Source organism: Chiloscyllium plagiosum, chromosome 31, assembly GCF_004010195.1.
Source record: "Chiloscyllium plagiosum isolate BGI_BamShark_2017 chromosome 31, ASM401019v2, whole genome shotgun sequence".
In the NCBI taxonomy this organism is placed as follows: Eukaryota; Metazoa; Chordata; class Chondrichthyes; order Orectolobiformes; family Hemiscylliidae; genus Chiloscyllium; species Chiloscyllium plagiosum.
The window spans coordinates 33247926-33274967 of NC_057740.1; the positions used below are offsets into that span (position 1 = coordinate 33247926).

The window sequence follows — 27042 nt, forward strand, 5'->3', positions numbered from 1 at the left end:
AAAATTTAAAAGGGACCTGAGGGGCAACCTTTTCACAAAGAGAGTTGTTCGTATGTGGAATGAACTGCCAGAGGAAGTGGTAGATGCAAGTACAGTTACAACTTTTAAAAGACGTTTGAACAGGAATATGAATAGGAAAGTTTTAGAGGGATATGGGCCAAACATAAGCAAGTGGGACTAGTTTAGTTTGGGAAACTTGGTCAGCATGGACAATTTGGACTGAAGAGTCTGTTTATGTGCTGTATGACTCTATGACTCTACTGCATTGAGTTATTTTGGAATGATGATATTCCGTCAAACTTTTACAAAGCAATTTGAGCTTGCCTTCAACATGATATTTTACCTAATGCAGCAATGCTCATGTTATCTCTCATTACAGAAGAAACTGGATGTGGATATTGTGATATTGAAGAATCCAACAGACGTCAATACAACTGTCATACATTAACATTACATTCTTAAGGCACATAAGTGTCTTGACTAACCTTAAACTGTTAGATTACACAGAGAGCATGCTTCTAGTAGAATACTATGCTTCAAATGATCCAAGGTAAGATGTAATATGAGAAATTTATGCACACAGATCATATGCTATGTTACAGTGACATGTTTCATAAAGGTATACTGACACACTGACCATGAGACAAAATACGACATCCCACATTTTCCAAGAATTAAGATTTATGCAATGCAGATGAATATGCCTTACATAAACACAGAGATGTCAATTTGATTATTATACAAACAGGTAAACAGAGTGTAGAACATTAACATTTCAAACTTAAATGTAGTACTTTGAAGGTTTGACAACTTGCACCAATCTGCCGAATTTGCATCTGCAGAACTGTGTGTTATACTCTGTTTCATTGTTTGACAACTTGTTTGGCTTGCTGCTGATTGTTGTACACAATCATAATCATCAAAATGTTCTTCAATTAGTTTCCCAAGTATCTGCCAGCAAGATTACTGGAGTCTCTTATAGATGATCACTACTGCTGCCATAGTGTGAGTTTGACTCAAAAAGACTGCTTTACCCAATGCAGCAACACTTTTGGCACGCTCCAGAATATATGAATTTGGACATTGATATCATGGTATTGAAGAATCCAACCATTATTTACAGTTAATACAGCTAAGCATTATATAAAATCATTACATTCTCCAGCCATATAAGTCTCTGGCTAAACATTAAGCCAATAGATTGCACAGAACAATGTACTTCCATTAGAATGCTAGGCTTCATGTGATTCAAGGTAAGATGATGTATGAAATCTTTATACGTTTTGGTCACATGCTATGATACAGTGATGATATCATAAGCATGTCTCATAAAGGTATACTGACACACAGAATGTGAAATGTAGCACAACACAAAATATCTGAACGAAATGCTTTATAATTCACCAACCTGATGGATGTCTTCACTTTCAGACTCTAACTGGGCCACAATACTTTGCATGCAGCCTTTTCTGGAGCACAGGGTAGCCTGTAAGAAGAAAACAAGTGCAGAAAGCTGAACAACTAAGCACATTTCAATTACTGAACAATTTAATTCTCTCCCCTCTAGATATTTCTGATCAACACAAGGTTTCACACCTGTGATCAGTTGGCTTATGGGGTATGGTGGTTCTGAAGAGAAGCTGAAAAAAATGATTCACCACAGAAACATCTTAATTTGGCCTACTTATAATTGGATTGGCTTTGTCATAAGAATTAGGTGGGCTGACTTAGCTGAGCTGAGCCAAGATTCAGGGCATTATGACTGGAGTCCATACCCTGATCTTGGAAGTGAGAGAGGATATGCAGCCAGGATTTCCATTCTGATGATATCAATTGTTGAAAACTTCAACAGCTGTGATATTGCCTAAGGCTTAATAACCTCTCAAAACATACTACATGTATTCACATGAGGAATGACCATTCTGAAGTTCTGGGTGGTGCCAAAATCCAAGGAACAATATCTTAACAAGTATCAGCTTCACAAGATAAGTTGAGAGGAAGGGACAAGGGATTCATGGATAAATAGAGCAGTCACTCCTGTCAGGGACATCCATTGCCCTTGACCAGTTTGTTGCTAGTGACCTATCAGTACCTTTCAGAGAAGGGTGTCCTTCGACTAGAAGATTGGGTTTCTTAATGGATGAGTCACAGATTAAGTTATCAATTATTTACAGTGCACAGACATCAATTAATAAACTTAAAAGATTGATTAACATATGTTGACAAATTGTAAGTGAATTTCATCTACTTTTCATCAACTAACAACCAAATAAATCTAAAAATAAATTGTATCAATGAAATTGACTTTATGTCTGTTCACAGCAGCTTCTCATTAACACTTCCTTTTATATTAATCATGTCTTAGTGTGAACATTGTAATTAGGTAAAAATTAACTGAGAGACTGAGTATATTGGGAACTCCCACTGGACAACACTAAGTAAATGATAACTTTCCCTCTACACTTTCCCCCATCACATATTAATTTCTGAAATTCAATAGTTATATATAAATTATGTTATTGTATTGATTTTCAGTAACTGTGAACTTTCTAAATTCACAGATGGAATATTACAAATACTTATATATAGCTTAACAGGAGAGGTTAGGCAATATGCACCAAATTTGTATCTTTTACAAAGTGGAAGCAATTTGTCACCAGTGTAACTATCAATCATACATTAATGATTTGTTCTTGTCAGGGGTTAAGGCTGTTAACATGAAGGATGATAGTATTATATTTCAAGAGGATATAGACAGGTTGCTGGAATGGTGAACACATGGCAGGTGAGGTGAGGTTCCTCATTGTTATTGTATCTTAGCCCAACCCCTTTAGCTGCTTCGTCAATGACCTTCCTTCTGTCATCAAATCTGAAGTGGAAATGTTCACTGATGATTGCACAATGTTCAATAGCATTCATGTCTGCTCAGATACTGAACAGTCATGTGTTTTTGAACCAAGACTGAGGTTTGGGTTGATAAGAGACAATTAACGTTTGCAAAACACAAGCACCAGACAACACAGAATCTAATCATTGTCCCTTAACATTCAATAACATTAACATCACTGAATCCCCCACAATGTTACCATTGACCATAAACTGAACTGGACTGGCAATTTAAATACTGTCATTCAAGAGCAGGTAAAAGGCTAGGAATTCTGAAGTGACCAACTCAGTCAAAAGCCTATCCATCATCTATAAGGCACAAGTCAAGAGTGTGATGGAATACTCCCCACTTGCCTGGATAACTGCAGCTCCAACACACTAAAGACGTTTGACACCATCTGGTACAAAGTGGCCCAAATGATTGGCACCACATCCACCATTTCTAACATTCACTCCCTTTGGCACTGATGCACAGAAGCAGCAATGTGTAACATTTACAAGATGCAATGAAGTAACTCACCAAGATTCTTCCACTAGCACCTTCCAAACCCACAAGGTCCACCATCTAGAAGGACAATGGTAGCATGGGAATACCACCACCACAGGTCCCCTCCAAGTTACACACCATCCTTGGAATTATGTCACTGTTCCTTTACTGTCACAGGGCCATAATCGTGGAACTCCCTTCCTAACACAGAATTGTGGGTGTCCTTTACCCCAATAACTGCAACAGGTCAAGAAGGTTGATCACTAACATCTTCTGTAGGGAAAGTCCAGAACTAGGGGTCCCAGTCTAAGAATAAGGGGTAAGCCAATAGGCCTGAGATGAGGAAGAATTTCTTCACTCAGAAAGTTGTGAACTTGTGAAATTCCTTCTCACGGAACGCTGTTGGACCAGTCATTAGATATATTCAAGGGGGAGCTGGAAATGGCCCTTGTGGCTAAAGGAATCGAGTATGGAGAGAAAGCAGGAATGGGATACCAAAATTGCATGATCAATCAGGATCATATGGAATGGTAGTGCAGGCTCGAAGGACCGAATGGCCTACTCCTGCACCGATTTTCTATAAATTTTTGAATTCAGGATGGGCAATAAATACTGGACTAGCTAATGATGCCCACATCCCAGGAAAAGAAAAATTGTTTTAAAAATAGGAACAAGGTGATTCCATTTAGTAAGAAGTACAGACAAAGATGATGCAAGCTGAATAGTGCAATGTTAAAATGAATACAAAACACTTCTTGGGGATTTAAGCTGAATCAATAAAGGACCAGCAGGAACATGAAAGAGATCTTTTTTTTAAATATCCAAGCAGCTGGGATTTGGCATGCCTGATAGTATGTTGGCTACACTATCAATTGGGTCCTTGAAAATGAAACTAGACAAAGACTAGAAAGAGAAAAAAGGTGCATGGACAGGGAGAAAGAACATAAATTTGTGGTTTGCTCTTTGCAAGAGTGATACAAATTGGATGACCAACATGGTCTCTTTCTGTGCTGTACACCTCTACCATGCCATCTAAGTTGTTGAAAGTTGTCCCCGACTATGTAGTCACAATACATGCCTCCAATATTGAACTTCTACATAAACATTGTGACACAGAACCAGAAGGATTATGAGGATAATATCTACAGCCATAAACACAGGGTTGGATGAACCCAACATACTAACTTTTCAACATGCAAAAACAAATTGCTGGAGAAACTCAGCAAGTCTGGCAGAATCTGTGGAGAGAGAAACAGAGTTAATATTTTGAGTCCTGGAATCCTTCTTCAGGCTACATGTTAACTGTCCACCCATGATCCTTAGTAAGTGTTCTTTTGCCAAGAACAAAGGCTATCCTATGGATCATTTTGTTTTTCTCTTGACCAGTTTTTTGTGAAACATGAGTGAAGTATGGTTACTCACTTTGTTGACGACGTCTCCGAAGGTGAGGTTAGTTAACGCCATGCCTGCGTAACGGCGCAGGGCTGAATTCAGGGGATCATTGGTCGGGCCATACATGTCACAATCAACCTGAAGCAGCTCAGCAACTGCCTGCAAACCTCCTGCATTGAAAGTGGGAAGAGAATAAATGCTGTGAGCCCCTCCAAATATCTTAAAAATCAAAATAGAAAATGCTTCAAATGCCAAGCAGGTCACGCAACATAGAATCCCTACAACGCGGAAACAAGCCATTCAGCTCATTATGTCAGCACCAACCCTCCGAACAGCATCCCACCCAATCCCAGCCCCTTTACCCTATCCCCGTAACTCTACATTTCCCATGGCTAATCGACCTAGCTTGCACATCCTGAGACACTACCCATCCAATCCACTTAGGCTGCACATCTTTGGGCTGTGTGAGGAAACCAGAGCACCTGGTGGAAACCCATGCAGACAGGGAGGACATACAAATTCCATACAGACCTGAAGCTGGAATCAAACCTGGGTTTCTAGCATTGTTAGGCAGCAGAGCTAACCACTGAGCCACCATAACATACATGGAGAGGGTATGAGAAGTTGAGTGAATTTTTCGGGTCAATCACTTCTCATCAGAACCGAGAAAAGGTGAGAGGGCTGAACATGATGGGTGGGGGTTCAGGGGCACACACTGGCCATTCAGAATACGGTTCCTCAGCCAAAAGTGCGACTGGTGCATTTCCCAAGTTCTTAGTGGGACTTACACACCTGCCTGGGAGAAGGTCCCGTTTTTGGGAAATGCTGGTCAATCGAAGTAGTCAAGAACTCCGACAATCCAGTCAACACCAGCGCTCGGTAGTAGATGCTCCCAGAGATTCCAGGTAGGTCCAGGAAGAAGACCCCATGGATTCCAAATTCCATGAGTTCTGGAACTTCTGGCAGTAGGGGGCATCTTTCAGCACCTCAGCGAACAGAGCAAGTGTGATGGGGTTCTGGGTTTCATGCATGTGCGGGCCAGAGGGAAGAAGGGTGTGATGGTCTCATGAAATGCCCCTTTTGGGCAAAGGGCACACTCCAATAATGGTAATGCCCCCTGCCTTCCTGCTGTTTCAAATACTGTATCTTGAAAAAGGAAAATGGATTGCCAATTCCTACCCGGCTACATTTTGTATGGGCAACATGACATTTGGATCAACTGACCCTTAATCATTTACTTACCACCTTGGCAACTGTCCAGCCTCTATTTGGGGATGAGATTGCGGTAACTGGTTATAAGCCATTCCACCCAAAACAAACCTGGCAGGGGGCACATATTACCAAGTGTAGAGGTGTAACAAGTGATGTCTCGCAGAGTTAGTTATATTCCAGCAGATGAAATTATTCCATGCCCTGCTGGAATTATAACTTTTCAAAGTAGGAATGATTCTATTCTACAGCCTGAGACATCAGTGGCAATGAATACAATCAAATGAATTGGAATTGAAATTTGCATTCAAGTCTCCAAATGTTAACTAAGGATTCAAATTTCTTCATCAATTCTTCTTGACATAACAAATTTGTTTGTAATGGAGTCATAGAGATGTACAGCATGGAAACAGACCCTTCGGTCCAACCTGACCACGTCGACCAGATATCCCAACCCAATCTAATCCCATCTGCCAGCACCCGGCCCATATCCCTCCAAACCCTTCCTATTCATATACCCATCCAAATGCCTCTTAAATGTTGCAATTGTACCAGCCTCCACCTCTTCCTCTGACAGCTCATTTTATCTGTGAACTTCGCCCAACAGTTCCTCCAAGATCAGTTGCGAATTTCACTGTTTGTTAATTTTCCCAGATGAATTAAAATTTGACATTGAAATCTAGAAGACTCCCAATTACACTCCAGAAGCAATTATTTCAAAGGATTCACATCCAAAATCCATTAAAAAGCAGCAGAATAATCCTGATTGATGATTCACTGCTGAAACACTCTTTAATTAGATGTGCAGAACCAGTAAGTTTCTGATTCCAAGATATACTTACACTTACAGGCCTTTATGTTTTACGAACATTGACGGTACTTCTCAAGAATAAAATCAGTAATGTTGGTTTTCCTCTTATGATAAAACATTTTGTCTCCAGGGATGTGTGGTGGAAGCTGATTGAATAAATAAATCTTTATAGAGAGCTATATGGGTACTTGAGGATGAGGAACATAAGAAACTAAGAACAAGAAGTGGAAATGTAAAACTAAGCATGACTGGTCTTTCTCAGAGCCAGCAGTAGTATAACAGTCCAATGGCCTCATTCTGTAAGCCATGACCCGACAAAGTACCAGATTTAGTCGCTGAATTGAAAAGACACTTTTGCTGGCTGGCAAATTTGAGTGATTATTTGTGTTTCAAATCAAACCTATAACTATGTTGATTCTGTTTTTTTGTTATTAAATATATGATTTCTCTCATGATAAAGCTGTTGAAGATTTATATTTATGTCCTAAACTGTCCCTCTGAAGTTGAACAGAAAAGTATATAACATGTGAGCTTCCATTTCAGTTGAGTAAATCCAATGTCAATCATATTGTTATAGCAAAGCCTGTTTAGCTATTTGTTCTCCACTTCCTATGTAATCCTTCTACTGCTCCACTACAACCACCACATGGCTTGTGATCACCATACTAGTCGAATCCAAAATTCTCATCCTGTTCCTTCTACCTCACTGCATTTCTTATGACCTTCTCAAAACCTACATTGCTTACATTGTCTTCTCAATTTCTTTCTGAGTGTCCATCACTCCTCACAACACCTTACATGAAGCACTCTGCCATTTTCTGCTATATTAAGGCATAATGTAACTACAATTTGTAATTGCCACTAATAACATGGTTCTGGTTTGTAGAACTCTGGTCTATTGACAAGACTCTAGCCCAGTATATTGTGCTGTTCTGTGGACTTCTTAATAGGGATACGGATGACTGAGCCTCCAATTTGCATAGCTGTAAATTCAGGTCTTTTACATCTCATCTTCCCTTCTTAAGTGTTTGTTCTTTGAAATACTCCAGAAAATCCAATCTCTAATTCGTTACAACTAGCTAAAACTGAGAATTAATGGGAACGTAAAAAGAAAGCCCAAATAACATTTATGAACAATGGTTACAACTTGCCAAGTTCATTCATGGCACGTCGGTATTCTTCATCGAAGGACAGCTTCATTATCGCACACATTGCTTGGCAAATCTGGGGCTCAATAGGCAGTGGCACTGCAAGGGGAAAGAAGAGCAGAGGCAATTAGGTTCAACATTTAACAATGGCCAGTTACAGCTTCTGTCCCTAACTATCTCTTTTATCTCCTTTTTTTTAAACTTATTCATCCTTCGAGTGGCAATAATTAATTAGGAGAAAGTGAGGACTGCAGATGCTGGAGACCAGAGTCAAAAAGTGTGGAGCTGGAAAAGGACAGCCACTCAGGCAGGATCTGAGCAGCAGGAGAGTCAATGTTTCAAGCATAACCTCTTCATCCTGTTGAAGAGCTTATGCTCGAAACGTCAACTCTCCTGCTCCTCGGATGCTGTCTGACTGGCTGTGCTTTTCAAGCAGCACACTTTTTGACAATAGTTAATCCTTAGCTCAGCCAAGTGATTATTGAGATGGGCTAGATTGTAACAGACTGTGGACCTTCAGCAAGCAGCATAGATAACATTGACAGGAAGCTGGAGGAGGGAAAAAGGCAGACAACTTTATGCTGGTAGGGCTAAAGGAAGTAGGCTTGGAGGAGACTTATGTCAAGCTTAAGCACTGGCATTGATCAGAATTAGGTACACTATCATGACCAAACAGGTTGAGTGTCAACTCCAAATCCTTCCAATATGCCATTGGTGGATGGTCAATGCTGGACAGTCTCCAAGTCACTCAGAACCCCAGGTGTGATAGCTGTAGCACAAAAGCCTTTCTGCATTAAACAACTCCATGCCTGAGTTCTTGCTACAGGCCATACTCCGTAACAAACATAATTTTTGCTTCCAGGAAACAAAAGAAGACAGATAAGATCATCTGCTTCTGTGCTTTGAATTCCATAAAAGCTGGAATCTTCTTATTGGTATAACTTAATACAACTCTGAAAAATTCCTTCCACCCCTAGGTCAGTGTGGTGCAAGCTTACACCTTTACAATGTATAACTTACATCCAGCATAATTCGCCTCACTTCAAGCATGAGGCCAATCAGTAAGTGAGAGTTTGTTTTGATTTATTATTGTCATGTGTATCGAGATACAGTGAAAAGTATTGATTTGTGTGCTATCGAGACAGATCATACCTTACATAAGTACGTAGGGTAATAGAACAGAATGCAGAATAAAGCTATAGAGGAGCTGCAGAGAAAGATCAACTCTAATATATGAGCAGTCTGATCATAAGTCTGAAAACAGTGGGGAAGAAGCTGTTCCTGAATCTGTTTGTGCATGTATACAAGCTTTTATGTGTCCTGGAAGCGGGTGGAAGAGATTATAATTGGGTGGGAGGGGTCTTTGATTATGTTCCTGCTTCTCTGGGAAGTATTGCTGTGGAGGAACTAAAATTCTCCTGAGACCAACCAAAAAGAAACACAAATAAAATTTCCAGCTGAAATCAATGAATAACACACAGGGTCTAAACTAGCCCAGGGGCCAAAAGGTCAATTGTAATATCCATGAAGTGTCACTTACGGTTGTTAGATTCAACTCCATTGTTTTGTCTGTTTGTGTCCAACCATTCCCAGCAAGTTTCGCAGTACAAGCGCACTTGTTCCAGCACATGCAGGACACGCATTTCTCTCTTGGCCTGCCCTTCATCGGGCTGGGAGTATATGATGTTGTGCAGTGCCGCGCTGGCACGGGCTCGGGCCTCCTTGCTGTTGCTGGAGTTCCTGCTCGGTCCTGAGTCCCTCTCACTGTCGTGCAGGAGCTGAATGAGCAGCGGCAGGCAACCAGACTTGCGCATGGCAACACAGCTGTCCTGGGAGCTGGACATGGCGAGCAACGTCCTTGACATATCCTCCTTGTCACGGGTTGCTAGCATGGACAGCAGCCAGAACACCATCTCCACCTGCAGATATAGAAATTCAGGAAGGCTTTTCTCTCTCTTTTTTTTTCAAATATTATTCTGTTTTTATCCCATCCCAATTTTACAGTACTTTGCACCAATTCTTAAAATAATTCTATCCATCTGATTTTTCCCACTATATTGAAGGGTGTCCTTCAAACTTGAGGGCGTTAAAATTTGCCCAAAGAGAAAGGGAAAATGTTGGAAACACTCAGCAGGTCAGGCAGCATCTGCAGAGAGAGCATGAGCTAACATTTCAGGTTGATGATCCTCCATCTGCCTTCTCAATGCACACGGGGAGACAAGACGATAGGTGCATTATTGGATCTCTGTATCTAGAGAGCTGAAGGGGTCAGTTAGCTCAGTTGGCTAGATGACTGGCCTGAGGCTCCAGCTGATACCAAGAGCGTGGGTTCGATTCCTACAGTAGCATAAGGTTACTGTTATTGTCCCACCTTCACAAACTTCTCCCTCAGCTGAGGTATGGTGGTGTTCAGGTTAAATTCACTACCGGTCCTCTCTTTAATGAGGAAAGCAGCTCTCTGGAACCATGGCAACTTTATACACTATAATAGCCATAGCCCCAGATGACTATGGGGCTTCACTCCCAATAGAGACAGAGCAAGACAACTGCTGGTGGGGTTAACCTAAGGGTCACCACACCTGAAGCAAGGGGTGAAGTTGAGAAGGAGGATCCTTCATGGTAACGTCTTGTTCTTAGGGGTCAGTTAACTCAATTGGCTGGTGAGTGATGCCAACAAGGTGGGTTCAATTCTCACATCAGTTTTATACAGGGCAGTTCTGAGGAAGGGTCACTCACAGCCCTTTTGAGTATCGGAGTTGGGAAGTCATGTTGAGATTGTACAGGACTTGTGGGCGGCACGGTGGCACAGTGGTTAGCACTGCTGCCTCACAGCGCCAGAGACCCGGGTTCAATTCCCGCCTCAGGCGACTGACTGTGTGGAGTTTGCACGTTCTCCCCGTGTATGCGTGGGTTTCCTCCGGGTGCTCCGGTTTCCTCCCACAGTCACAAAGATGTGCAGGTCAGGTGAATTGGCCATGCTAAATTGCCCGTAGTGTTAGGTAAGGGGTAAATGTAGGGGTATGGGTGGGTTTCGCTTCGGCGGGTCGGTGTGGACTTGTTGGGCCGAAGGGCCTGTTTCCACACTGTAATCTAATCTAATCTAGGACATTAGTGAGGCCATTTCTGGAGTACTGTGTCCAGTTCTGGTCGCCCAGTTATAGAAGGATATTATTAAGCAGAAGAGTGTTCAGAACAGATTTACCAGGATGTTGCCAGGTATGGAAAGTTTGAGTTATAAAGAAAGGCTGGATATGCTGGAACTTTTTTCACTGGAGCGTAGGAGGTTGAGAGGCGACCTTATAAAATAATGAGGAACTTCCTGAGGAAGTGATGGATGCGGGTTCAATTATTATGTTTAAAAGACATTTGGATAAATACATGAATAGGAACGGTTTGGAGTGACATGGGCCAAGAGCAGGCTGGTGGGTCTAGTTTACTTTGGGATTATGTTTGGCATGAACTGCGAGGAGGGAAAGCTCTATTTCTGTACTCTATAACTCTATGACCCAAAATGTTAATTCTGTTTTCTCTCCACAGATGCTGCCAGATCTGCTGAGCTTTTGCAGCAATTGCTGTTTTTGTTATATAGGACTACTTTGAATGTGGATGGTAGTCTATATCTTCATACCTTATGTCAAAATTTTTTAAATCTTATTTCAAACTTTTCTTAAATTATTACACTTACCTTACTGCCCAAGTTGTTCAGTCCTTGAGGTAAATTATTCATTGTGCTCTCTGTGCCTTGATCATTTGATTTTCCACAACACTGCATACAAAGCAAATGGTTGTGTTGTTAGAAGGAAATGTGACAGAGACATTGTTTATTTAGGTTCATAACATGGAGCAGAGTTAATTCTACTCATTTACTTTTTGGTGAATGTCATGACCACTGAAGGGCAGATGACCAAGTCCCACCTTTCTGGAAACATTTGACTTTTTGCTATTTAGGGTGTGATCCCTCACCTTTCCAGAAGGCAGAAAGAAAGGAAAATATTAGGAAAATTGGCCCTGAACAGGGCATTGCCCCCTTCCTGCCCCCTCATCAATTAAGTGCTGGGCGAGAAGACTCAAATTGCAGCAACATGGGGCATTTGGAAACATGATGGGAGATAAAATGGTGGCCTCGGTGCTTCTTTCGAATGTCTCTCTCCCTGCGACCTTCATCCCATGAGAAGACTGGATTGCCTGAAGGACATTAATGACCAGAAATTGTTGCCTCAGATTGACCAGCAGGATCTGGAGACCCATGTCACCAGAGTTGAGGACTGCGATAGTCAGACTCCCCCCCTCATTTGCCTGTCAATGAGCTGGTATAGATGGGCCATCAGATGAGTGTTATCTTAAGAGTGAGGGTGAAGTGTTAGCTGTCAAGTAACACACTTGCCCCACACTTAGCAAGAATATGGGAGAATCTCAGTATTAGTTTCCTTAAATTGACAAGACTCCTGTTGAACCCTGAAGTGTTATATACTCTGTAAGTTTGAAGAGATCAGCAGTATTGTTTAGTTAAGGCACAATTTACCAGGGATTACACTAAACTGTCAATCATATTATCTTGCTTGTCCAATAGGCAATAAATCTCATCTCACCACTAATTATGGAATAGCAGCCGTGGCTTCCTTGGTTGCACTCTTTATTCAAAGTCACAAGTGTCTGAGACCCATTCCAGGACTGAGCACAAAAGCAAGGCTGACATTTGTGACAATACTATAACTTTATTTAACATGCATTTCGTCCTAGTTTTTTTTGAAGAGAAGTTTTGAGCCATAGATACTGAGCTGTCTCCTCCAAGTTAATAAAGTAAACAGCTTGTGATGCCTTGGTTTTTTTTAATGGTTGGAACAATAGAAACAGCATGAATGGATGGAGTCAGACTCCCATAGAACCAGGGCTTTAGGTTAGCTTTCATGTTTGTTGGGATTTTGAAGTGGGGTGTGGAAGCTGCCATCTCTCTCTCTCTCTCTCTACAAGAGTTTTCTCCTGCTGTTCTTTTCTCCTGTACTGGAGAAACCTCGTAAGTGAGACAATCTGTGTTTATGGGATGTTACTATCTTGGAAATGTTGCTGTTCAGAAGTTAAATAATCTATTATTCTGTTAAGTTTTCCATTAGGGTTAAAGTTATACCAATTCCATTTTCTTTTGTTTGTATTTTAACTGAAGGGTAAGAATAAAGTGTGTTTTGCTTCAGTCAGAGTAACGTAACCAATTAAATTACATCTGGAACACAGTACCTTACACTTGCCTTTAAATAAGAAATGGTTAAGCTCTAGGCTATCTTCTTGATCTATCTGAAGAGGGTTTGGTTTTTTCCATAACACATTCCAATGCAGTCCTGAGGGAGTGTGCACTACTTATTTAATGGCTTGGCTATAGAGGCCAGGTTAAAGAGCATATTTAAGATGCAGCAGAGAAGTTACCGATTATTAAGGGAATCAAGGTTTGTGCGGAGAAGGCAGGAGGATGGAACTGAGAAACAGAGAAGCTTGATGCGCTGAACAGCCTAATTCTGCTCCTATATGTTATGATCTTATGGCCTAATTTCTCATCCAAAACATTGTGCCTCTCTGTCCCATCTGCCTGTTCAAGTGTGTGTAAAAGATACTTTGACACAATCTTGAAGAAGAATAGTGGTATTATTCTTGACATCCTCTTCAATAGTTACTGCTCAATCAATATTACAACAACAAATTTTCTGGTAATTATTCATAGTCCATTTGCAGGATCTTGCTCTCTGCATATAGTCTCTCATGTTTCCCACATTACAATAGCAACGTCTAAGTCATTATGTGATGGTGCCAGTGACGGACTGGGTGGAGAAAGTCAGCAGTCACACAATACCAGGTTATAGTTCGACAGGTTTATTTAAAATCACAAGTTTTCGGAGCATTACTTCTTCATCATGTGATGAAAGCTTGTGATTTCAAATAAATCTGTTGGACTATAACCTGGTGTCATGTAACTTCTGACTCAAGTGGCATGGTGCCCAATAGTGGAACAAAGGAAATGGGAGACACATAAGAGGTCAAGATTGAAAGAACATAGAATTGTCGAAGGGAATATTCACTTGTTGCTAATATTATATTGAAAGACCATGGTAGTGTAAGCTTATAAAATTTATGAATTCTGAAGTTTTGCCTATTGGATCCATTCAGATGTTAGTTGAAGCTTTAGTTTACCGATCTCAGCAGGGCACTTTAGAGAGGAGTGTCAATAGAGCCATAGTTTTTCTCTGCAAGATAGGTAAAAATATTAGCCTACAAGTTGTTTCAGGCCTCTTACCCTTCAATGTGCAACGTGTTGTAAAAGCACGGTGCAGGAGCTGGGGAGCAAGTCTGTTCCTATGTCAGTGAAAGAAACATGCAGACTGTTTGACTTGAGCTTTTCTATACATTCTGCAGCACTGGGGAGTTGTATGAGCTAATGTTATCTGAGACACTGAGGCAACAACCTCTGCTAGAAACCCACACTTTGTCTTGAATTGCTTTACGTAATAGGACTCCCATGGATCTATTTTGAAAATAAATTCTCAAGTTAGATATGTTCTTCCATAGATCAATTTAATAATGGGAAAATTGCTACATAGGCTCAAGGGTGTCCCCCTCTGACAGATTAAATCTACAGTCCATTCCTTGGATATTTGAACTACAAAGACTTAAGGACACACAGCCAGAGCAGCAAAATCAGTCACAGAGATCCCCCTAACCTTGAAAAGGGTCAAGATAAACTCAGGAACAGACAATTTAGGCAATAAATTCAATGTACACATTCAGATGAAGAGCAAAAGGACATCATGATTCACTTGATGACCATTCTTTCCACATAAGATTAATTGTTAATGTAATACATTGAAAGACAAAAGATAATAAAAAAAATTTTAGGACAGAAGAAAATGTTACTTAAATTCTGATCATTTATATGTGCATGATTTAGATAAATTAAATGCTATTAAATTTGCTCCTATGGTGATATTTCATGTGTAAGAACTGACTGCAATTTCAATATAACAATACCTAATTCATAATGTAGGAACATACAGGATTAAAAACATACAACTGTAGAATCCTTACAGCACAACAGGAGGTCATTCTGCCCATAGTGTCTATGGCAATACTCTGCAATGGCAACTCAGCTACTCCCACTCACTGGCCTTTTCCACATAATCCTGCACATTATATTCCCAGCAGTTAATTCTCCAATTCTCTTTTGAAGACTTTGATTGAATCAATCTTCACTGCACTCTCCTGCAGTACATTGCAGATCCTAATCTTTCATGGTGTGAAAATTATTTCTTCCTTCTGTTGCAGTTGTTTCTTTTGCCAGTCGCCTTAAATTGGTGTACCTTTGTTCTCAATTGGTCCACAACTGCTAATAGCTTCTCCCTATCTACTCTGCCCGGACCCAAAATGATCTGTCAAGTCTCCTCTTAATTTTCTCTTCTCCAAGTTGTACTGCCACAGATTCTCCAATCTATTTATGTAAATGAAGTTTCTCAACTCTGGAACTTTTTCTCTATCCTATCTAATGTCTTCACTTTCTGCCTAAAGTGTCTATGACATTAATATAAAGAAAAGCAGGCACCCAACTCCTGGTAGACGCTCTCTATACCCTCCTGCAGCCTGACAAACCATTCACCAGTACTCTCCAGTTCCTGTCACTCAGTCAATTTCATTTCCTTAAACATTGCTAAAAGGAGACTAGAAGTTGAAGCTCTTCATATTGCACATATCAAAATGAAGATGCAAGAAATAGACTTGAAAAAAGAGACATCATTTGAAGCAGAACGAGAAGAAGGCATTAATTAGTTAAGCTATGATTGGTATGGAGATGCAGCCTGAAAAGCTAACTGTCAATCTTAATTCTCAGACCAAGCATATAGATTCTGAATGGACAGGGTGTTCCATGGAGATGCTATAATGTACATACAAATTGGCCTACACAAAACAAGGTCCTGTGTTTTTACATATGTAGTTTCTAGCACAGTCAAATGCATCTTGGCTGAAGATCTTTAATTAGCACAGATAATTTAATAAATGATTACCAATAGCAGAACCACATCTAATGTGTACATGTATTTGTCTGAGGCTTGCAAGTATGAGCTTGAATGGCCTACTGCCCACTGGAATAGCTAATGGGACATGTTGTTTGATATGGTCTGCCAGTCGTTAGGATGTACAACCTCTCTTCCTGGCATCACATCGGCACTGAAACTCATATACCACATATTCATTTGTGTGATATGTGAGATGTCTTAATGGCTAGATGGCAGCGTCCTGTTAGTGCAGAAAACCAGTTGTAGGTTTACTGCATTGTAGCAGCATAAGACAGCTAACTTCACCTTTTATTTAATATTGCACATGCTGGAAGCTACATACATAACTACTTAAGATAAAGGCAAAAGGAATTTGTATATGCATTTTAACTTTATCACAAAAATAATAAGACAAAATGTATCAATTTCTAATCTCCTTTTAGTTTATTTAAGTTTCATTATAATGCTTTTATTCCTCCAGAGCTCAAACATTGTTTGCACGCCTGTTGTGTGGCACTTTATAATTTGCTTTTTGAAAGTCCATGTATATACAATGATCTGCATGACCTTCTCCAACTGTCAATGTCACCTCATGAAAGAAATGTAAGCAATTTTGTTTTACATGATTTGTTTTTAAGACATCTGTGCTGGCTAACCTTTCCAAATCCATATTTGTCCAAGTGACAGTTAAATTTGTCACAAATTATCATTTGTTTAAAATTCACTTACAGGCTGTGAGCATCACTGGCTGGGCCAGCATTTACTGCCCATCCCACCCTGCCCTTGAGAAGGTGGTGCTGAGTTGCCTTACTGACCAACTGAAGTCTACATGCAAGTTGACTCATAATGGCATTAGGGAGGAAAGTTCCAGGATTTTGACCCAGCAACAGTGGAGGAATAGTGACATATTTCCAAATCAAGATGGTGAGTGACTTTGATGGAAACTTGTAGGTGGTGGTGTTCCCATGTATCTGCTGCCCTTGTCCTTCGAGATGGAAGTGGTCACTATTTGGAAAGTCTAAGAAGCTTTAGATATTTTTTGCACTGCATCTTGTAAGATAATGAGCATGGGTGGTAGAGGGAACGATGTTTGTGGTTGTGGTGCCAATGCTTTATCCTGGATGGTGTTAAGCCTCCTGAGCATTGTCAGAGCTGCATTCTCCAGGAAAATGAGGAGTATTCCATCACTGTCCTGGCTTGTGTCTTAATGGACAAGCTTTAGGGAGTCAGGAGTTAAGTTACTCACTCAGGATTTCTCACCACTAACCTGCTCTTGTAGCCACTGAATATAAATGGCTGGTCCAGTTCGCAACCCCCAGTGGGAAATTCAGTGATGGTAGAACCATTGAATGTCATAAGTGCGATGGTTAGATTATTTCTTAATGGAGATGGTCATTGCCTGACATTTTTGTGGTGCAAATGAAACACAACCCTTCTATCTAAGGAGAATTGAATGTATTCTGGTCAGTGCTTCTGTAATTTCCACCTTTGTTTCCCTTAGTATCCTTGAATGCATCTTATCCACTCCTGGTGGCTTGTCAACTTTAAGTATAGTCAACCCATCTAAAATTTTTAAATTAATTTTTAGCCCATTTAATATTTCAACTACTTTGTCTTTCAATATGATTTGGACAGCATCTTTCTTACAAAGTTCTTATTTAGTGTCTTCATGCAATAATAGTTTTCTCATCCCTATTTGTTCCTTTTTTATACCCTTTTATTATTTATATCCCAATAGAAGACCTTGGATTCCTCTCTATGTTAGTTTCCACTATCTTCTCTTTGCTACTCTCTCTTTGCATTTCTTGCTTTATTTCACTTCCCCTCTGAACATTCTATATTCACTCTGATTCTCAGTTGTGCTACCCACCCAACATTGGTCATATGCAGTTTTTTTTTCCTGTTCTTTCTTATTCTCTATCAATTTTGCCATTCAGAGAGTTCCTGCTTTGATTGCCTTACCTATTCCCCTCACGGAAACTTAGCTCAACAGTATATCTGAGCTACAGGGAGAGGCTGAACAGGCTGGGGCTGTTTTGCCTGGAGCGCCGGAGGCTGAGGGGTGACCTTATAGAGGTTTACAAAATTATGAGGGGCATGGATTGGATAAATAGACAAAGACTTTTCCTTGGGTTCGGGGAGTCCAGAACTAGAGGGCATAGGTTTAGGGTGAGAGGGGAAAGATATAAAAGAGACCTAAGGGGTAACGTTTTCACGCAGAAGATAGTACGTGTATGGAATGAGCTGCCAGAGGATGTGGTAGAGGTACAATTGCAACATTTAAGAGGCATTTGGATGGGTATATGAATAGGAAGGGTTTGGAGGGATATGGGCCGGGTGCTGGTAGGTGGGACTAGATTGGATTAGGATATCTGGTCGGCATGGATGGATTGGACCAAAGGGTCTGTTTCCATGCTGTACATCTCTATGACTCTATCCAAATTGTTTCCCCTTTGAAGGAAGTTCATTATCCTGGTACAGTTTTGCCCTCCAATCTTTGATCCCAATTTACCTTGTCTCAACCCTATTGAAGTTGGCCTTCCCCCATTATGTTTTTTTATCCAGATTGCACCTTGCCCTTTTCTATTGCTAATCTAAACCCGGATAGCATGATTATAACCCCTAAAGGTTCCCCTACTGATACTTGATCTGCAAGTATGATGCACAACCCAGACACACCCCTGAATTTCTTTTTCTACTATCTACCCAGGTTCTTCCCAAATCTACTGACATTAGAATTCTTATTTTAGCATTAGCCTCAATTTTGAATAAATTGGAGTTAGATTTGCTGCTAATTATAGAGGCCTAACATTGTGACATTAATACCTCGACTTATTTAATTTGTCAAAATGCACTAAAATCAGCAATACTGGACTCATATATTCAATTAATGAAAAATTAAGCCTCTATTGTTTTACTAAACTTCGGGCGATGGAAGTGATGTAGGCTAGGACTTGTAGAGGATATCTTTGTGATTATAATGCAAATGAAAATTAGCAGAGTTTACTGTGTGGAACTCAGCAATATGCTTTTTCCTTTCTTTTCTAAAGACATTCTGTTATCTGTTTCTGGTATCAATGAGCACAATAAAGACATTGGTTGGAGAAATGGTGATGAAGAGTGAGTAATTTGAAATTATAACCAAGAGTTTCTCTGCTCAGTGGGTTTATGGCATGTGGAATGTTTAGCTGCAGGGAATGATTGGGGGAGCAACCAGTGTATCTTTTAAAAGGCAATTGGATAAATAATGTATCTAGCTTTGCAACAACAGTAGATGCCTCTAGAGATCTTGGTACAAATTCTTACCGAATTTAATTATTACATTTCTCTGTTTCTATATTTAGAAATATATTATCTCAAACAAAGTATATCTTTATTTCAAATGAATTATTATTGTTTTACATTGTAAGAGAGGATGTGTGTACAAATGTAAAGGTTTTGCAACTTGATGTTTTTCACCCATCTCATTCCTTGAATTCATAAGATGTAGGCATTGCTGGCAAAGCAAAAATTGATCATCTATCGCTAATTGCCCTCAGGCAGTGGGTTATGAGTAATGTTCTTGAGCTGCTGCAGTCCTTGTGTTGTGCATGCCCTCCCCAGAAATATTGGGAAGGGAGTTCCAGGACATTGACCCAATGTGGAAGAACAGTGATGTAGTTACAAAGCAGGATTCGATGCAGATGCTGCCCTTGTTCAGCCGGTGTAGCAGTTGCAGGTTTGGAAGATGCTGACAAAGGGATTTGTGATTTGCTGCAGTGCACCTTTTGGATGTTGCATCTAGCTGCCTCTTTGTGCTAGTGGGAATACAGTAAATGGTTAATGTGGTGGATAGGATATAGATCAAGCAGACGGGTTTGGCTTGAATGGCATTGAATGTCTTGTGTGTTGTTGGAGCTACACTCATCCAGGTAAATGGCAGACATTCCATCATACCTGAATTTAGATGTTAGACAGGCTTCAGGTAATCAGGAGCTCAGTTATTTGCCACAAAGTTCCCATCCTCTAACATGTTCTTTTAGCCACAGTACTTTTGAAGCAGATGCAGTCAATGGGAATCCCTCAGGACATTGATGGTGGGGTGGCACAGTGGTTAGAACTGCTGCCTCACAGTGCCAGGGACCCCTTTTTGATTCCAGCCTCGGGTAACTGTCTGTGTGGAGTTTGCAATTCTCCCCATGTTAAAGAGTTTCCTCTGGATGCTCTAGTTTCCTCTCACAGTCCATAAATGTGCAGGCCATGTGAATTGGCCATGCTAAATTGCCCATAGTGTTAGGTGCATTAGTCAGGGGGAAATGGGTCTGGATGGGTTAATCTTTGGAGGGTCGGTGAGGACTTATTTGGCCAAAGGGCCTGTTTCCACACTGTAGGTAATCTAATCTAATCAATTCATTCAGCAATGGGAATGTCAAGAAAGTTGGTTAGATTCTCTTTTGTTGCTATGGTTATCACCTGAAACTTGTACATCATTAATGCTATTTGCCCTTTAACAGATCAAGTATGAAAGATGTTGGCATAGAATTACATAGGATATATGACACAGGATCATGTCATATAGCCCAGCCAGCCTTCACTGAGATCTATGCTTCACTTGAGCATCCTCAATTCTTTCCTGATTGAATTTTACCCTTGTAACCATCAAGTCCCTTCTCCTTCATAGGTTTGTCTAGCTTATCCTTAAATGCATGCATATCACAGCAGCTTCCCATAATACTGAGTTCCACATTCTTACGATTCTTTGGATGAAGAGCTTCTGAATTCCTACTTGTATTGCTTGGTGACTGTCTTGCCGCATTGTGATCATGTACCACTTCATTATAATGAAAGGTTGTGAATGGAATTGAACACTAATGCAATTATTACCAAGCATTTCCACTTCTAAAATTACTTGGAAGGAAAGATATTCACGGAGCAGCTGAACATTGTACAGCCAATGACGATATCCTCAGGAACCCCAGCAACAAAGCCCTGGGTCTTAGATGCCTAGCCTTCAATGTGCAAGACAATGGCTCCAACCAGTGGTGACTTCACCCTCATCCTCACAGGCTTCAATCCTATTTGTGGGCTCCTTGATACTGCATTCAGTCAGATGCTGCCTTGAGGCAGTCACTATGACATCTCTTGACGGTTCCAATCTACATTCTTCCCACCCGCAACTTTTCCATGCTCATGAAATCCAAGATTTAATATTTCAGGAATAGAATAATTCATGTTTAAAACATCTTCACCAGGAGCAACTAATGATTTCTCTGAATAGTTTTGATCTTATAAACTGCCTGGTTTGTGTCCTCCGGATCTGGACAGTTGCATAAGTTGTGTCATCAGTGCTTCACTTACTGGTGCTAAAAGAGTATCTCTATACTCTCAGGCTCTGCAGGTTAGAAACAATCTCTATTCAGGCAATGTTTTGAGTAAGAGAAGAGCCAATCTTTGTTCTTACTGCACTGACTGCTAGCAAGTGTCTTTGCCATAAGCCTCAACTCTCCTGTTTTTTTTTATGTACACAGCCACAAAAGTGGGTCTCCTGTTAAAGCAGAAGCCTCCAACCATACAGCTAAACCAAACTCCTAATGAGGAGATTTATTCTCCTGTTAAGCACAGTCACATGTGAAAATGCTTCTTTTAGGTCAAAGCAGCAAGACGGTATAATCAGGTATGAACTACAGTTCTTCTGTTTAATTCTGGACTTCATTTTCCACTCAGCAAAAGAGAATCTATGTGGCCTTTCCAATGCAGAGAGTTCCTTTGATATCATCAACAAAGATGCCACATCATGACACCACAAATCCACAGACTGCCTTCCAACAAGACATCGTAGGCAACATTTCATTTGATGTTCATTAAAGCAAAGCTGATTCACATTGCGTTAGCTGCCCCCTACTGCAATGCAGAAAATGCTCTGTTTCCACCAGACTCCAACAAATGAATCCTATCAATTCTGAACATCAGAACAATGAGCAGCAGAACCTTTGAGTGACAGTTATATCTTTATTATTTGCGTTTTTTAAAATCAATCAGCTCATTATGCGGACTCAAAGGGCTATATGGTTTTTATTTAAAACATAATTTTGCTTAATAAAGAAATAAGAGTTTACGTCTTAGTGTGAAAATTACTGGAGGATTTTCTTCAGAGGCATTTCTGTCTCATCACTCCCCCAGGACAGAAATTGATGCAATTTGTGTAATTGGTATTTATCCAACAGTACAGAGCAGTTCAATGTTTATTGAGCTGAGGGGCTGGGGGATGGTTTGGGGTTGGTTAATTGATGTTACCATGTTAATACGAGTCTTTCTGTGATCATCAATGAAGTGACTGTCAGGCAGCATACATAGGAAATGTCTCTCATTTCAATAATTTATGAATTGCCAGGTGGTTTTAGTGACATATTTCATAGGCCTTTTCAAAAGATTATCAGTAATGAAGAGCTACATTCTTTTTTACATGGGGCATAAAATTTAACAACATCCAAACATATTTGGTGTCGGATGGGATTACTGCATTTAATAGGAATGTAGTGCTTGGAAATTCTATTGGTGGAAGCACATCTGACACATTGTGTCAATTTTGTTCACTGTGTACTTAAGAAAAAAATATAATTGATTTGGAAGCAGTTCAGGGAATGAAGGGTTTACACTATAAGGAAAGGTTAGACAGTTTGGGCCCATATCCATTTGAGTTTAAAATGAAAGGTGACATTGTTGAAATATATAAGATTTGATCTTGAGAAGACTTGACAGGTTGGATGCTGAAAGAATGTTTCCTCTTATGAAAAAGACTAGGACCAGGGGACATAGTTTAAAAATAATCCCCATTTAAAATGGAAACAAGGAAAAATATATTTCTCTCTGAGAGTCATTAGTCTCTTCCCCAAAACTATGGAGGAAGGTTCATTGAATATTTTTCAGGCTGAATTAGATAGTTTCTTGCTTGTTGATATGGGAGCCAAAAAGTGTAAGATGCAGGCGGGAAAGTGCAGTTGAGTCCACAACCAAATCAGCCATGCTCTTATCAGAAGGCACAGCAATCTTGGGGAGGCTGAATGGCCCACTGCTGTTCCTAATTCTTATGTTTGTATGCATGCCAATATGTTAATAAATTAGGTGTCCAAATGCATGTAGGAACACATGGATCTGGGGATAAAGGTGCTCAAACCATTAAAAGTAGCATCTTGGTTTAATAAAGCTATTTTTTAAAAAATGAAAAACTGGGATTCATTCCTGCCAATTTAAACTTGTATAGAACAATTAGTCAGACCACTTGTGTTTTTGTTTTTGCCACTGTTTACCCATTATTTACTTATCTATGCTACTTAACTCTGTGATCCTACTACATTGCTCGCAAGACAAAGCTTTTCACTGTGCCTCGGTACATGTGACAATAAATTCAATTGAATTCAATTCAGTTTAGAGTTTTGTGTGGAGTCTGGTCATCACATTATAAAAAATGTATATAGAGACACTGAAGAAGGTGGAAACAATTATGAACTAAAATTATATCATAACCAGGAGGTTATATTTATCAGAAGGATTGATCAGCCTGAGTGCTTTGTCTCAATAAGAGAGGTGAGGGGTGATCTGATACAGCGCTTCAAGATTATTGAGAGAGTGTAATAATATAAATGTAGAGAAGATAGTTCCACTGGGTGAGGTTAGAACTAAGAGTTGTAAGTATAGTCAATACTAAATCCAATGTGGATTTCAGGACAAACATCTTTATCCAGAGGGTGGCAGGAATGTGGTGCTCACTATGACACGGAGTAGCTGAACATACAAGTTAGGGACTGGAATAGGAGATTCCATCCCTTGAGTTTAGTCCCCTATTCAATGAAATCCTGATCACTCCACATTCCCAACTACCCCCAATAATCATTCACCTTCTGCCTTATCTACCTCTGCCTTGACCATAGGCAAGGGCTCTGCTTCCGACATCCATGGAGGAAGAGTGTTCCAAAAACACACAACTCTCAGGAAGAAAATATTTCTTCCCATCTCTGTCTTAAATGGACAACCACTTATTAATAAACATTGACCTCTAGCTCACATCCTCTCTGTATGCACCCTGCCAAGACCTCTCAGGAGACTGTGTGCTTCAAGCAGGTCACCTCGTAGTCTTTGACCATCCAATGGAAACAAGCCTAGCCTGTCTAACTTTTCCTCATAAGCCAGCCTGCCCATTCCAGGTAATAGTCCGGTAAAGCTTGTCTGAACTGCTTGCAACATATTTACATCTTTCCTTCAGTAAGGTGACCAGTGCTCCAGCTATGCTCTGTATAACTGAAGCATAACCACTGTGTTGTATTTAATTACCCTCACAATGAGTGATATTATTAGTTTTCCTAACAACTTGCTCTCATGTATACTAACCTTTTGCAATTCATTCACTAGGGCTCCCCCCCACACCCCCATCCTTCTGCATTCAGAGTTTCTCAGCCTCTCACATTTAGCTAATATGTTTCTGTTTTCATTTTCCCTACCAAAATGTACAATTTCACATTTTCCCACATTGTCCCCCATTTGCCAGATCATTGCACACTCACTTAAATCCTTTTGTAGTCTCCTTTTGTGCTCTTCACAGTTTAATTTCCCACCTGTGGTTTGAGTCTTCAGCAAATTTTGCAATTATACCCCAGTCCCTTCATTCAAGTCATTGAATAAATCTTTGAGGTCCCCGTAGCAATGCTTGTGACACACCATTTATACATCTTGCCAAGTGCAAAATTGTCCATTTATATCTTCTTAACATTTCCTGTCAGCTCACTAGCACAAATACAGGTAAGAAGAAGCTAGATGAAAACTGATGCAAGAGCATAATAGAAGGATATGTTAAAAGCACTGGACAAATGGGGTTAAAGGAGTTTTATAGAGCATAAAGATCAGTAAGGGCCGGTTGGTTGAATTTTCTTTCATTCATCAGATGTGGGCATCGCTGGCTGGGCCAGCATTTATTGTCCATCCCTAGTTGCCCTTGAGAAGGTGGTGGTGAGCTACCTTCTTGAATCTCTGTAGTCCACATGCTATAGGTTGACCCACAATTCCCTCAGAGAGGAAATTCCAGGATTTGACCCTGCAACAGTGAAGGAACAGTGATATATTTCCTAGTCAGGATGGTGAGTGGCTTGGAGGGATACTTTCAGATGGTGGTATTCCCAATGACCTACCATCAGTAACCACTATTGAGCTTTGGTGCTGTCTGGGTTGTTGGAACTTGTGGCCAAATCTGAGCAGACAGCAGCTCAGGGTGAAGCTTCCTACCATTGAGTGACGGCAGTCCTATTCTGCCTGGATATAGCCACCCACAGACCTTCCGGCTATGGGGTAGGTGTGTCGTGTATCTGCTGCCCTTGTCTTTCTAGGTGAAAGTGGTCATGGGTTGGGAAGGTGCTGTCTAAGGACCTTGTAGGATTTTCTGCAGTAGATCTTGTGGATTGTACACACTGCTGCTACTGAGCATCAACAGAGAAGTGAATAAGATGTGTGTGGATGTGGAGCCAATCTGGATGTGGAGCCACGTGGTCTGTTTCTGTGCTGTACAGATTACTTTGTAACTTTATAAGGGTAGCTTTAATTAAGGGCATACCAATATCACAAATAGAGATAGAATCCATCTCAACAAGGTTCATACAGATCAGATCACAGAGTATGTTTGGTGGCATGGTGGCTCAGTGGTTGGCACTGCTGCCTCACAGCACAGGGTCCCAGGTTCAATTGCAGCCTCGGGTGACTGTGTGGAGTTTGCACATTCTTCCTGTGACTGCATGTGTTTCCTCCGGGTGCTCTGGTTTCCTCCCACAGACCAAAGGTATGTAGGTCAGGTGAATTGGCCATGCTAAATTGCCCATAGTGTTAGGTACATTAGTCAGAGGGGAAATGGGTCTGGGTGGGTTACTCTTCAGAGGGTCGGTGTGAACTTGTTGGGCCAAAGGGCCTGTTCCTTCACTGTAGGAAATCTAATCTAAAGCAAATAATGCTGATTGTTATGTTATATTATATAGAACTTACAAGGCAAAAACAGGACAATTGACCACAAAATCCATTACACTCAACACAAGCCTCTTCTCATCTTATTTCAGCCAATCCTATTCGCAAGGTCCTTTTACTTCCTTCTACCCCATATATTTATCTAGCAGCCTTAGATTGTGTCCTATGCCCAGTCCACCATCAATACCACATTGCCCAATAAAGCTAAGAACAGGCCGGCCTATGCCCACATCTTCTAGAGGTGAGTCTTTAACACCTTTGACAAGACTAGCCTACTCTGGAGGTAAGTAACCTTGTCAGGTTAACCAATATCAATGTGAATAGCGAATGGGTAGAACAGCACAATAATAATCACAATCAATTCCCTTTCATCCATGTTCAGTTCCTGGATCAATAGAACCCCGACAAGGACCATAGTGTGTCTTTTTTTAAAGAATTACATATGGGAACAAGAGCCAGTATAACATGCACCCATTGGATGTGTTTTCAGTGGAAGGTGTATGCAAATTAGGGCAAGTGCCCAATCACATTTCCCAAGCTCAATCCCAAAATAAGAAAAGTGGGCAGAAAGAAAATTGACAGCCCTCCCACAATATGTAAATAAATAGTTAAGGGTCAATTGAACTTGTTTAAAGCTCAGTTAACCCCAATATTAACCTGTCCATATCTCAGCATCAGTAAGGATATGATTGATATGGACAAAGGGACACTATCTGTGGAGATTGCCATTGCCAGTTAGACACAGCGCCCAGTATCACCCTTTCCTTCCTATTCATACATATTTTAAAACCCATTCCGTTCCCCCTCTGCTACCCTCCGACTGAAGGTGGCAAAGCTCTTCCTGTGCACTATCCCTTATGTAACTAGGTCGGGAGTTCAGTCAGGCCTGCTTTGAGGGCCTGCCTGCAATACCATCACTGACCACTGTTGAGCTTTGGTGCTGTCTGGGTTGTTGGAACTTGCGTCTGGATCAGTGGTGCTGGAAGAGCACAGCAATTCAGGCAGCATCCGAAGACAGGCAAAATCGACGTTTCGGGCAAAAGCCCTTCATCAGGAATAAAGGCAGAGAGCCTGAAGCGTGGAGAGATAAGCTAGAGGAGG

At 40.6% G+C, this 27042-nt stretch overlaps 1 protein-coding gene across 3 annotated transcripts in view; it reads right to left on the bottom strand.

Annotated features, from left to right (window-relative positions):
• apc2 (APC regulator of WNT signaling pathway 2) overlaps nt 1–27042 on the bottom strand; it is a 202534-nt gene that overhangs the window by 15840 nt on the left and 159652 nt on the right. For all 3 annotated transcript variants that reach the window (XM_043721336.1, XM_043721335.1, XM_043721338.1), the window contains 5 exons: nt 11619–11699; nt 9474–9852; nt 7937–8032; nt 4796–4935; nt 1409–1486 (listed from right to left, as the gene is read on the bottom strand). In XM_043721336.1, coding sequence (XP_043577271.1) covers nt 1409–1486; nt 4796–4935; nt 7937–8032; nt 9474–9852; nt 11619–11699 — 774 coding nt within the window. The remainder of the gene's footprint in view (nt 1–1408; nt 1487–4795; nt 4936–7936; nt 8033–9473; nt 9853–11618; nt 11700–27042) is intronic.